This window comes from Bufo gargarizans, chromosome 2, assembly GCF_014858855.1.
Source record: "Bufo gargarizans isolate SCDJY-AF-19 chromosome 2, ASM1485885v1, whole genome shotgun sequence".
Classification (NCBI taxonomy): Eukaryota; Metazoa; Chordata; class Amphibia; order Anura; family Bufonidae; genus Bufo; species Bufo gargarizans.
The window spans coordinates 60,371,055-60,384,416 of NC_058081.1; the positions used below are offsets into that span (position 1 = coordinate 60,371,055).

The following is a 13,362-nucleotide window of genomic DNA, read 5'->3' on the forward strand; positions in this document are numbered from 1 at the left end:
GAGAACAGTCCAATTATATAAATTATATATATATATATATATATATATATATATACACACACTGGAGACTGTGTCCTATACACTGATATACAGACCGGAGAACAGTCCTATTATATAAATGATATAAACCGGAGACTGCGTCCTATACACTGATATACAGACCGGAGAACAGTCCTAATATATAAATGATATATACTGTATATACACTAAGGTGTTTATTATTTCCCTGATTATTAGCAGTTATGAAGGAGAGTATATTATGAAGCTTTGATAACGTGAAGCCGTCTAGTTTCTTCTTTGTGGTGAATAATCCCGTTAATGGAATAATGAAGGGAATTGAACAATGAATCAACGCTCCATAGAGTGAAAGTGGCACACATAACTCAGACAGCGCTGCACATACACACGCGGTGCCTGCTGGTGCCGGGGAACACAGTATTCCCAAATATAGGGTCTGTCTGTGCAGTTTCTGTGGCAATGCCAAGGGGCTGTCAGTGTGTGAGGAGCAGAGTGCTAATTACATGGCAGGGAGAGAATCAGCCCCCACAAGACATGGCTGCCCGCACTGCACAAGTGTGTGGGATAGAGATGTACATCCCAGATAAACAGCAGAGCACGCCGTGTAACCCTTTCGTTGCAAAAATCCCGCAAACAACAGCCGAACCATGTACACAGTGGCGGCAGGGATACAGCACATCCTTCTAATGACAGCTATGGGCAAACTACCTTCAGTGTCCCATAGGAGAATATATATAGTCAAGACGGGGAACCGTACAGATGGATAGTTTATAGGAAGTGGTAGAAATTTGATGCCAAAGGAGCACAACTTGGGACGTGCCCAACTCTTACAGGGGTTGTCCAGGAATTATATTGATGACTTATCCATCAGTATCTGATCAGTGGGGGTCCAACTGCCAGCACCCCTGCTGATCAACAGTTTGAAGGGATGAGCATTGGGGCACCTTCCTGGAACAGTATATCACAGAACAGCGCCCTACATTACATAGTGGCTGTGCTTGGTACTGCAGCTCAGGATGAGCTGGGCTTAGGCCATGTGACCGAGGGATGTGACGTCACAGTCCAAGCAAGAGGCCGCAGCACCTGTCCAAGTCAAATTCCAACAATCTGATATATTCTCAGGCTAAGTCTCAGAAAACCCCTTTAAAGGGAACATTAACATTTTCCTTTCCATAAAACCATAGATTAAAGGGCATCTTTCAGCTAGAATACCCCTTTAAAGGCACTCTCCACTTACCATGAAGTGCACTTGGGGGAGGAAGGGGTCACATATTTTCAATTCAGATGATATGAAAATTTGGTGAAGGCCAAGGTGCGTATCATGGAGGAAACCTGACGTTACCTATTATGGTCAAAGGAGTCTTGATGGTCCCCATCATGTAACGGATCAGGCCCCACCGTCAGTTACCTGACCGCTGTAGATGTGAACAGAGCCTAACACAGACTCGGTACAGCAATGCGTTTACTAAGTATCTATGTCATAGAGAACTGAGCTCACTGGTATATAGAGGCAAAACCTAAGCAAGAACTGCTGCTCTGAGGTCAGAGAACGCAGCACCTGTTTCTCAAGGTTAGAGTCGGGCGGTATGTGTGAAAAGATGTTGATAAATATACCCACAGATATAGTGTCCATAGCTGAGACGTACAGTGATACGCTACAGCGCCCCCCTCCTCCCTCCGCCCAAGTGATCCAGATAATTAGGGCACGTCTCTCCTGAGCAGTCAGAAGGTTGCACGCCCAGCGGCTGAAGGTGCTATAATCTTACCAATGCTAGTGTCTCTGCCAGGGAAGGGCTTCTAGCGGCGTCTGATGCCAGCACACTGCGCATAGCTCTACCAGATGTCTCTGCCAGATCACTGCTGGGTGCTGTGCCGGGGACACTGCCAGATCCCATCCCTGAAAAGTAACATATAAGTCTGCTGCTAGGAGGGGGGCATAGCACCATTCCATGGCATGGTGGGCATTTCCCTGCTAGGCACCCTACCTATTTTGGGCTCTGAGCGTGGCAAATCATTTTCATTTGCTGTAGGTTACGTCCTGCATTGAAGCCTTGTAATGTAATGGACATCTCACTGCCTTAAAGGGGTTGTCTCATCATAGACAATGGGGGCATATCGCTGTCTTCTAGGTACGCACCTATATCGAGAACGGAGCCCCGCAAGGTGGTGGCTGGAGGACTCCGTTCTGGCCACCACCAAGCCGGCTCCCCCATAGAAGGATGAAGAGAATACCGCGTATGCGCGGCCCCCGCTCCCATTCATTTCTATGGAAGCGACGGAAATAGCCGAGACAGCTCTCGGCTATTTTCGCCGGCCCCATAGAAAATTAATGGAGGGCAGCTGCGCATATGCAGTGCGCCCTCCTTCACTTGCGGGGCTTCGTTCTCGATATAGGTGCGGGTCCCACCGCTGGGACCCGCGCCTATAAGACAATGGGAGCATAGCGATATGCCCCCATTGTCCATGATAAGCCAACCCCTTTAAGGCATTATGGGACAGCAGACACATGACAAACCAGGAAGTAGGATTCAAGCATGGGGGGTAGGAGAAAGTTAGAAGTTAGTCTGTTCCCATAGCTTGTATAGCGCCACTATGTTCTGCAGCACAGTACAGACATATTAGTCTGTACAATGGGATTTTGGAGGTAATGCCAGAATATAAGCCAGCAAGGTGGTTCAATAGTGCCCTTTTGGGGAAGCTGGGTGTCAAATGCAGCAATGACATTGCTTGTACTGAGCGTCCACAGAAACAGATATAATTAAAGGAATTTTCTAGGACTTTTAATAACCTATCCTTAGGGTAGATCAATATGAAATCGGTGGGAGTCTGACTCCTGACACCCGTCGATCAGCTGTTTCCAGTGGCTGTGGCGCCGGGACTACACAGCTCCATACACCATGTAGTGGCCCGGCCTGGTTACTGCAGCACTGGCGCCACAGATAGCAAAAATATCCGATATGTTAGGTGTTGGGACCCCTGCCAATCTGATCTTGACTAGCAGGGGTCCCAACACCTAAGGATGGATCATCAGTAGTTAAGTCCTGAAAAATCCCTTTAAGCACTGACTTTTATAATATCTTTTAGCTTTAAGATCATTTGACAATCACCTGATGAGATAGGCAGTGATCTGATGGACTGGTTTTAAAATGGCCTCTGTCAGTAGATCTGTCCCTATGACACTGGCTGACCTGCTACATGTGCGCTTGGGGGCTGAAGACATCTGTGTTGGTCCCATGGTCATATGTGCCCGCATTGCTGAGATAAATGAGGTTTTAATATAAGCAAATGAGCCTCTAGGAGCAGACAATAATAGGACATGTTTTATTTTTTTGCAGAACGGAAATATGGAGATAAGGAAACGGAATGCACGCGGAGTAACTTCCGTCATTTTTGCAGACCCACTGAAGTGAATGGTTCTGTATACGGTCCGCAAAAAAAAAACTGACATGGAAAGAAAATAAGTTTGTGCGCATGAGCCCTAATATAAATGTATCCCACCCAACAGATATCGCTGTTATATCACTTTCCCCAAATACAACCATGTATTAAAACTGCCTGATTCTAAAGTTACTAGCCCGCCACTGCGCCCTGGGGGGAATCTGTGTGATATTCACTTGCTGTAGGTCACGTCCTGCATTGGAGACTTGTAATGCAGGAAGCTTCATTGGTAAGAACAAGGGGCGTGGTTAGTGTCACATCATCTGCTGATGTCAGAACACATCTCACTGCCAAGGAGGGCATGGGACAGCAGTCACGTGACAAACCAGGAAGTGGGATTCAAGCATGGGGGATAAGAGAAAACTGAAAATGAGGTAAATCGTAACAAATAAATGGGAAGAGACGAATGGCAGCTAGAGCAATTGATGAAAATACACTTTAGAGTCAAAAGTAGTTTGTGGCCCAACACCTTTAATTTCTGTAAGTAGCGAGGGGTGGCCTCCATGGAACGGACTTTTTCCAGCACATCCCACAGACGATCAATTGGATTGAGATCTGGGGAATTTGAAGACAAGTCATCACCTTGAGCTCTTTGTCATGTTCCTGGACAATTTTTGTAGTGTGGCCCAGGGCATCATACTGCATCCTGGCGCCATCTCTTCTAAGGTAAGTGACGCACATGCACCCACCCATCCACATGATATAAACATGGTTTTTGAGACCAGGATGCCTTCTCCCGTTTCTCCGCGGTCCAGTTCTGAGGCTCACGTGACAACTGTAGACACATTCACTGGTGGATAGTTGCCATTACAAGCACTCTGACCAGTCTGAGATGTCCTGTGTGATCTGACGCCTGTGGTTATAGAAGATCTTCTGTGGGAGCAGACCAGACATGCTAAGCAGACCAGACATGCTAGCCTTTACTCCCCACATGCATCAATGAGAATTGGGTGACCACAACCACGTTGCCGATTCACAACCGAAGCTGTCCTTCCTTGTATAACTTTTGGTAGCTACTAGTACTGCTTCGTGGGTTCCTGCCGTTATGGAGCGGCCCTGACCCTGTTGTCTCGCCATCACAATTTGGCCCTTGTTACGCAGATCCTTGCATGTATTCAGCACATCAACTTCAAGAACTGATGGCTAAAACTACCCCCCCCCCCCCCCCTTAACGAAAGTAGTTATTGTGATCAGATAAATATTATACACCTCCCATATACATAAGCAGGAGGCCATACACATTGGATGAATGTTTGGTGAATCCGGCAACTCTCCTTCAAAGGCAGATGTTGGGGCATGGGATGGTTCATGCATGATGGACATGCCCAATCATTTCATTTCAACATGCCCAATCATTTCGTTCTCATGGCAGATAAACTTCTACCAGAGGTATCTGGAGGCGGCTGCTTCTCCTCTCCCGATTGAGAAGCCTCAGCACTCATGTGTATGTGTCTTGGGAGGAAGGATGAATATCTGGAATAGCCATCAAAGGTGTACTATATCTTAAAAGGGTTGTCCATGATAGGCCACTGGTATCTGATCAGCCGTTCTGCAGTAGCTCCGGCGCTGTGTCCCCTGCATGGTGCTCGGAGCTGGTTACCGGAGTATTCACGTCTGCAGTGGGAGCAGCGCCATCCGCTATACAGTGCTCAGAGCTGTGTAGTTCTGGCCCTGGAGATACTGCAGAACAGCTGATCGGTGGGGTTGCCGGGAGTCAGACCCCGCTAATCAGATATTGATTGACATTAATAGTAAAAATGGGGCTGAGCTGCGCCAAGGCCACGTGACCAATGGTCGTGACATCACTGGCCTAAGATAAGCAGTGAGAAGGCCGCGGCGCTCACAGTAGCACCAGTGCCTTCTCAAGCAGCTGTTCGGCGGGGGTCCCGGATGTCAGACCCCTATCAATTAGATGCTGAGGATAAGCTCTTTAAATGCCCCCCACACCATGATGCCCCCTTAAGTGCCCCTCTTACAGTGATGTCCCCTTAAGTGGCCCCTCAAACAGTATGATGTCCCCTTAAGTGGCACCCACACAGTGGATCGCCCGTAAGAACCCACCCATAAAAGAGGGCCCTTTAAGTGCCCCCCCACAAAGTGATGATCCACATGCCTCCAATTTAAATACTTACCTATCCCAGTTACCGCCACCATCAGCTCCTGCTTTAACATTCGTGATCAGTGGTTCAGTGCAGGGAGGCGCAATGTGATGACGCCATCGTGCCTGCCATGCTGAGCCACATACAGTACAAGGCGGAGCAACCTGCACCCCATCGTGCCTGCCTGCGCCGACCACGGATAGCTGGCGGCTGTCTGCTTCACCATTGTACCCAACTGTGCCTGCATCCTGAGGACACAGATACAGTTAAAGTCGCGACAAGCAAGAGTCCGGATAGCCCTGATGAGTCAAACCCATAGTTACCCACAATCGATTTGCTTTATTCTAATCATTTTACGGAAACCTTCAAATAAAGGAGCGTGCCCCGCAGAGGAACTCTCCTAAGGCCCGTACGAGGAAAGGACATGGGTCTAAAATTCTAATAATATATGAGTGTACATGCCACATGACAGGAACCGAGCTGGGATGAATCGTCTACGACGCTGACACGAAACAGCTTTACAGAGGCGTTTTATATTCAACTTGCCCCAATGTGGTCGTTTTTAACCTAAAGTTCAGATTATGGCCTAAAACACCCCACATGGTAAACCTTTTGCTGACAAAAAATGGCCGAAGAGCAAACTACAATTCCCCCCCCCCCCCCCCCCAAAAAAAAGAGATCCTAATGACGCGTTTCGGTGACAATTATCTCTCGTCTAATGCCGGGTGAACCAGGACATGCAGGCTATGATGCTACAGGTTTCTATGGCTGGTACGGCTATGCTGGGGACACCCCACCTATGCAACAAAGCACTGTATATGGCAGGTGTATGTGCACACGCGTTTCATGCCGACGAAGGGTAATGCACCCGAAAATATCAAGGCTATTACTAATATAGCCTGGCTTATGAGTGACCTCCATCCAGGGTGGCCAATAAGTCACATGAACATTACAAAATTGCATTGCAGTCTATATTATAGGAAAATGGGAGTAGTAGTCCACTATCATCTACTAGCTTTGCCGCTTCCATCCCAAATTTACCCCATACCGGATGCTCCCCTTGCAGCTTCTGGGATCACAGGAGGCGGAGAAACGAGGATCCTGTCCTCTTCCTCAGCCTGTCCCCCTGAGGTGTCCCCGTCATGGGCGACCTGGCTGTTACCTGTCCCCATGCTGCCTCTGTCCCACCAGGCAGAGGATTACCTAGGCACAGAGGCACTTTAAAGCCGCACCACACACCTCCGAGCAAAGCTGGCGTGGGGGAGGAGGGCAGGAAATCCTATTAGTGAGTCAGGAGGGGGAGGGAGATCCCTGATCAGGGACACAGGACTGCTAGATTACCCTGCAGAGAACTGGGATAGTCATCTTAGACAGATCGTACATACCTGAGCCAAATGTATTCTAGACGCAAGCAACGCATAGGAAAACTAGGTCATACTTGACAAGGCGTGCACAGACGATCATCCGAAAAAAAAATCTGATGTGATAGGTACTCGCGGATTCTTGTCTGCCTGGAACAGCTCCAGGGAAAATTATATGATCGTATCTTCGCCTCTAATGAGGCGGACCTGTCAGGAAAGTGTGAGCACCAGCAGATTCAAACCAGAGCTGACAGCACCCCTAAAGTAAGGAGGGGGGTCCTTGGCAGACCCCAGGGAACATAGCGGACATAGGCTTACCCGTTTCTGAGGAATATGGGTAAAGACCAATATGGCTGCCGGGACCGTTGTCACCTGGTCACCACATTTTCCAGACAGGAAGGACTCAAGGAATTTCAGGGTGAAAGAAACTGAACAGGTCTTAAGAAACTGGTGAGGATCACTTTAAAGGGGCTCACCGCCATGCACGTATTAGAAGGGTCTCTTGACAATGAGCTGGGACCCCCCCCCCCCCCCCCCCAAGCGATCAGTAAGAGTTTTGCTACACGGCGCGCGACTTGTGACACAAAATGCGACTGCCGCTTTATGGCGACCACCAACGGCAAGCATTACATAAAAATGTGGCCGTGTCGCTGCACCTTCACTGTTGAATTTTCGTGTAGCGCCCCTGCAGGGGAAATGAAGCATTACACATTCCCATCAATGGGTGGACAGGGCAGGTCCTCCAGAGCGAGAGACACTCGCTTAGAATTAAAAAGGGGTTCTCCAGGATGGCCTAACCTCAGAATAGGTCATCAATATCAGATTGGCGGGGTCCAACACCCAGCACCCCTGCCGATCCTAGGCCATGTGACATCACATTCATCGGTCACATGGCCTCAAGTGAATGGGGCTGAGCGGCAATGCCAAGTGCAGCCGCTATACAATGGATGGCGATGTTCCAGGTAAGCTGTGAGGAGGCCGAGATGCTCATAGGAGCTCCGGTGAGTGTTGCGGTTTCTTCGGGAGGGTGCCCGGGAGTCTGATCTGGGGATAGGTCATCAATATTAAAATCCTGGACAACCTCTTTAATAAGCAATGTGTCTTTTCATCAGAAATGTCTATTGCCAAACACAACTGGGTCCAAGGACTTCAAGGAGAGACATTTTATGGGCACCACTGCCCACTTGGCCTGTACGACAATTTCACTCGTTCTTCCCTTGTAATCAGCACTTGACCCCTAGCAAGATGCGAAATAACTTAGATAATACATGGACGGTCTGCAATCATACGTTTGCATAGCTCGGGGTCTGAAATGCGTTGACGCTACTTGTGCGCATCGGCTGGAGAAATGACATTGCTCATAAAGAGCTGATAAAGGCAGCAGAACAAACAAGTGACGGTATGAGTCCATGCATTACCATGCCGAGACAGGGCAATGAGGCTCCGGGAGTCGCCCCCGTGCAGCATTACGTGAGGTCACACAAGTCTCCACCAAAATAAAAAACACCACTTTGCCTTGCAAATCTGTGTGCAGTTACACAATGCTCGGCATTCCCCGGAACGCAGATGTGAACGCAGGTGTGTGAAGCAAAGGAGGAACAGGAGGCTTTTGTGTTCCGAGTACTGTAATGATACCGCTACGAGCGTTATCACGCAGATGATAGCAAGGACTGGCCAAGTCCTAGGAAGGATGGAGCGAGACCTACACAAGTACCATCATTACTTGTGGGTTCCAGTACAAGTAGCTGAGAAAATGGAATCTATTTCCTTGGCTGAGGAGACAACTTAAAGGGATTGTCTAGGAGGGATTCAGGAGGCTGGGAAGGTGGGCTCAGTATCTGTCAATCATCTTTACCAGAAGAAGATGTACCCAAGAAAAGGCCTAATAGCTGGGGTATTCCCATCTTATAAAGTGATAACTTGCCTCCAGGACATGGCATCACCTCATGATCGTGGGGTTCTGGCCTCTGGGATCCTGAAGATACACTAGTCTAGCGCTGTGGCCCCTTCTGAGTTTTTCCAGCACACTGGCCCCCCAGCCATCCAGGGGACTGCTGTGCAGTGGAACCGCTGCAGCCAATGACTTAACCAGCACTGCATCCCCTTCATTCCCAGAGGCTGGACCTCCACTGATCTGAGAGTGATGGCATCTACAATCGATATGTTAGAATACTCCATTAAAACCAACCATGTGCACGGCTTAAAGGGGTTCTCCGGTAATAATGCAGTTTTACCAGGTGCCAACAGCCTGGTCCACTAAGCTAAGGATTCATACTTACCTGCTCTGCACCTCTCCGGCGTCTTCATCTTCTGGTCCTCACATTGGTTACATCCGTCTGGCAATTATCTCATGCTCCTCTGCAGCCAGTGACTGGCTTCAGCAGTGACGTGTTGCTTCTATGTCACCACTGAAGTCAATCATTGGCTGCAGAGGAGCATGAGATAATGGCCAGCCGGATGTAACCAATGTGGGGACCAGAAGATGAAGACACCAGAGGCAGCGAGGAGGACCGAAGCAGCAGGAAGCAGATAAGTATGAATCCTTAGCTTAATGGACCAGGCTGCTGGCTCCTGGTAAAATGGGAGAACCCCTTTAAAGGATGGGAAGAGGAAAGGGTTAGAAGTTAGATAGAAGTTAGTAATAAAAAAAAAAAAAGCTAAAGGTAGGTAAATGAGAACTGTCATGTGCTAGTCCACTATTAGCAATGACCCAGTATGTTGTCCTGAAGATCTAAAATGTGCTAGACTCAACAGATGTGAATGGTCTTGGGATAGTAGCTAGGAAAGGCCATGCTGTGAATAGTGAGGAATGACCATAGGTGAATATTCAGGACCTGACATGAGCTGAATTCAACCAATAGATTATGAATACCAAACTGCTAGGAAGACCTATGGGTGACTAACTAGGACCAACAATAAGGGAACAGTCAAAGATATAAGTATAGGCCAGCTGTAAACTTCAAGGAACAACCATGGGTCAGTACTAAAGGCCAAGCAAGAGCTAAACTGATCGCCTGTAGGTTAGTAGGCAAGAAAGGTCATGTAAAGTGATAGGAACGACCATGGGTGACCAGTCCAAGACCAACCATGGGCTAAACAAAACAGAAAGGTTTGTAGATAAAAAATTACCACTCTGCAAAAATCTAGGAACAACCATGGGTGACTACCAAGGACCAGACATGGGTCAGTTAGCAGGACAGGCTATGCTGTGAAAAGCTAGTGATGACCATGGGGGACAAAACCAGAACCAAACATGAGAAAAAAACACAACAATATGGAACTACTAGACAGAGTATCTACATTCGAGAGAAGGTTACACGCAGTGATACATAGTTGCAAATAGTTTTGAGGTGGTTCTCACAATGGCCAGGTTAGTAGCAGTAGGAAAGACTAATGGGGAATACCTAGGGTGATCACAAAGGTTGTCGGGTCATGAGAAACAGTTATTTGGAGTCATCAGGGGTCAGTAAAGTCTCTCGAGGCATCTGCAATCCTAAGGAAGGATGTCTAAGGATAGACAAGAGGGGTCAACCTGCAACTCTAATGGTCAAGTCTGGCTCAAGTTGACCACAGACCCGATAGACATCTACATAATTTCCAACCACTAGATGTCCATCTTTTGAAATTATGTGACCAGAGCCTTGATGCATCTGCAGAATGAAACAGTTCCAACCGCAACTAGAGATAACCTGACCACAAGATGGACCTTCATTAATCTATGGGGGGGAAACCTGTTCAATTTCTCTGCAGCGCCACCACAGGGTAAGTGGAACATTACACAGTTCTCATTGAATTGATGGACTGTCTAGGACTAGGTAATGCATGGACAGGTCAAGTCCTCCAGATTGATGGACGCTCTTTGTAGCCACCCTGGCTGATAGGTTTGGGTCCGGAACAAGGGCCCCTCAGCAATATTAACTCAATAATGGGGTTGTAAATGGAGACTAGAGCCACTCAACATCTTAACAAGGTGGTTACAACGGGTATGAGCATCCATGGATAGTCGGACTGGTCAGCTCTGGTGGGATATAAGGGATGGCGTGGTCAGTGGGGTCACATCGTGGTCAGTTGGGTGGTGGTACCTCGGACAGGACGCTCAGTGCTGGACAGCTTGTTCGGAGCCCGTGGGTATGAGCATCCATTAATGATCGGACTGGTCAGCTTTGGTGGGATATATGGGGAAGGGGGGTGCCATGGTCAGTGGGGTCACGTCGCGGTCAGTCTGGTGGTGGTACCTCGGACAGGACGCTCGGTGCTGGACAGCTTGTTCGGAGCCCGTGGTGCTGACATGGTGGGACGTCTCTTCTGGTGGCCGGGCAGGTGTCACTCTCGCCGTCTGTCACTTGCTCGCCATGTCCTGGCCTCACCACAGAACCTTATCCCCTGAGGTCTCTGGCTGTCTCTATAAGCAGGCCCCTGTCACCGACTGACTCCTGGATATAAGCTCTCTTCACATTGCTTTCATCCCAGGCCTGTCTCTTCTCAGCTGATAATCTCCCCCCCACCCCTCTCTCTCTCTCTCTCTCTCTCTCTCTCTATGTCATCCTCGGACTCCCTCTCTTGTAATTCTCCCGTCTTACTCCCCGGCTGTCTCTCTCTACCTGCTACACCCAGATAAGCCTAGTCTACAACACAGCGCTCTCTGCCTTGCTGTCTCTCCCCCCCCACCGGCTGTCTCAGATGTCTCTATCTCGGGCGCGTACCCCCCGCCCACCTGCCGGTGTCGGGACCGCGCCCGCAGGAAACGCCCCCCCCCCCCATATGCGTCACATGACTAGAGACTACGTTTCCCACAATGCATCTCCCGCTGGGGTCTGGGGAAAAAAAAAAAAGGGCCGGTGACGCGTTATACTACCCTACCTCGTGAGATTTCCCTACCCTCTGACTTCCTGTCGCATGAGCGATGACGTCGGGGGGCGTGTCTCACTTTTCTCCATCTGCGCATGCCCAAAAGGACACTCTAGTGAAAAGCTCAAGGCTGAACTTAGCAGCACGCCGGGAACCTGCGCATGCGTCTGGGAGCCGAGGTAGGGAAAAATCACGGGTCAGTGCGCAAGCGCAGTTAACTCATTAAAATCCACCCGATATACGCGCCTGCGCAATGTGATGGTAGGGAAAAATTACGTCCCAGTGCGCAAGCGCCGAGGGTAAGCATGAATATCCATGCCAAAAGCACTTTTAACCCTTTGCAGGAGCTATTCTCATATTGGTTCTTGACTGATTGTCCTCCTATATATAGGTTCTATTATATAGGGGGTCTGTCTGCACAGTATATGGGGGGGTCTGTCTGCACAGTATATTTGGGGGGCTGTCTGCACAGTATATTTGGGGGGCTGTCTGCACAGTATATTTGGGGGGCTGTCTGCGCAGTATATTTGGGAGTCTGTCTGCGCAGCATATAGGGGGCTGTCTGCACATTAAATGGGGGGGCTGTCTGCGCATTAAATGGGGGGGCTGTCTGCGCATTAAATGGGGGGGCTGTCTGCGCATTAAATGGGGGGCTGTCTGCGCAGTATATGGGGGGGCTGTCTGCGCAGTGTATTGGGGGGCTGTCTGCGCAGTGTATTGGGGGGCTGTCGCACAGTATATGGGGGGTTCTGTCGCACAGTATATGGGGGGCTGTCTGCGCAGTATATGGGGGGCTGTGTGCGCAGTATATGGGGGGGCTGTCTGCGCATTAAATGGGGGGGCTGTCTGCGCAGTATATGGGGGGCTGTCTGCGCAGTATATGGGGGGGCTGTCTGCGCATTAAATGGGGGGCTGTCTGCGCAGTATATGGGGGGGCTGTGTGCGCAGTATATGGGGGGCTGTCTGCGCAGTATATGGGGGGGCTGTCTGCGCATTATATGGGGGGGGCTGTCTGCGCATTATATGGGGGGGGCTGTCTGCGCATTATATGGGGGGGCTGTCTGCGCATTATATGGGGGGGCTGTCTGTGCATTATATGGGGGGGCTGTCTGCGCAGTATATGGGGGGGCTGTCTGCGCAGTATATTGGGGGGGCTGTCTGTGCTGTACGGTATATTGGGGGATGTATGTGCAGCATATTTGGGGAGGGCAGTGTATTATATTTGTGGCCTGTGTGTTAGATGTGTACAACCCTATTTTAACAAAAAAATAAATAAAAATTCCCTATATCTCCTATGCCATGGCATGTTTTTTGCTACGAAACTGCAGTCATCTCGTCACTTGGAGAAGGATGAGAAGCGGCCCCCATCCAGAAGGACACACCTGCCACCAAATCCGTCTCTCACTGGATTCTGTAATCCCCGTCTGCTGCACTGCGTCTGTTCTGCCATTTGCTCTAACCATTTTAATAAAAAAAAATTGTGTCACAACTCTGACCAGCATGTTCTCCTATGGAACACAAAGTACCTGAAGTGGTAAGAAGAAGCCCATGTGTGAGGCCCGCGCCCTGGCGGGAGCATTGAAGGGGCATCTGACAGG

The 13,362-nt window shown here is 49.3% G+C and overlaps 1 protein-coding gene across 1 annotated transcript in view; it reads right to left on the minus strand.

The window, feature by feature from the left end:
* PPP3CC (protein phosphatase 3 catalytic subunit gamma) overlaps positions 1 to 11,660 on the minus strand; it is a 47,181-nt gene extending 35,521 nt beyond the window's left edge. Inside the window, exon 1 of the mRNA XM_044279019.1 lies at positions 11,152 to 11,660. Within this exon, the coding sequence (XP_044134954.1) occupies positions 11,152 to 11,206 (55 nt within the window). The 5' untranslated portion in view covers positions 11,207 to 11,660. The remainder of the gene's footprint in view (positions 1 to 11,151) is intronic.
* Positions 11,661 to 13,362: the final 1,702 nt, after the last annotated feature.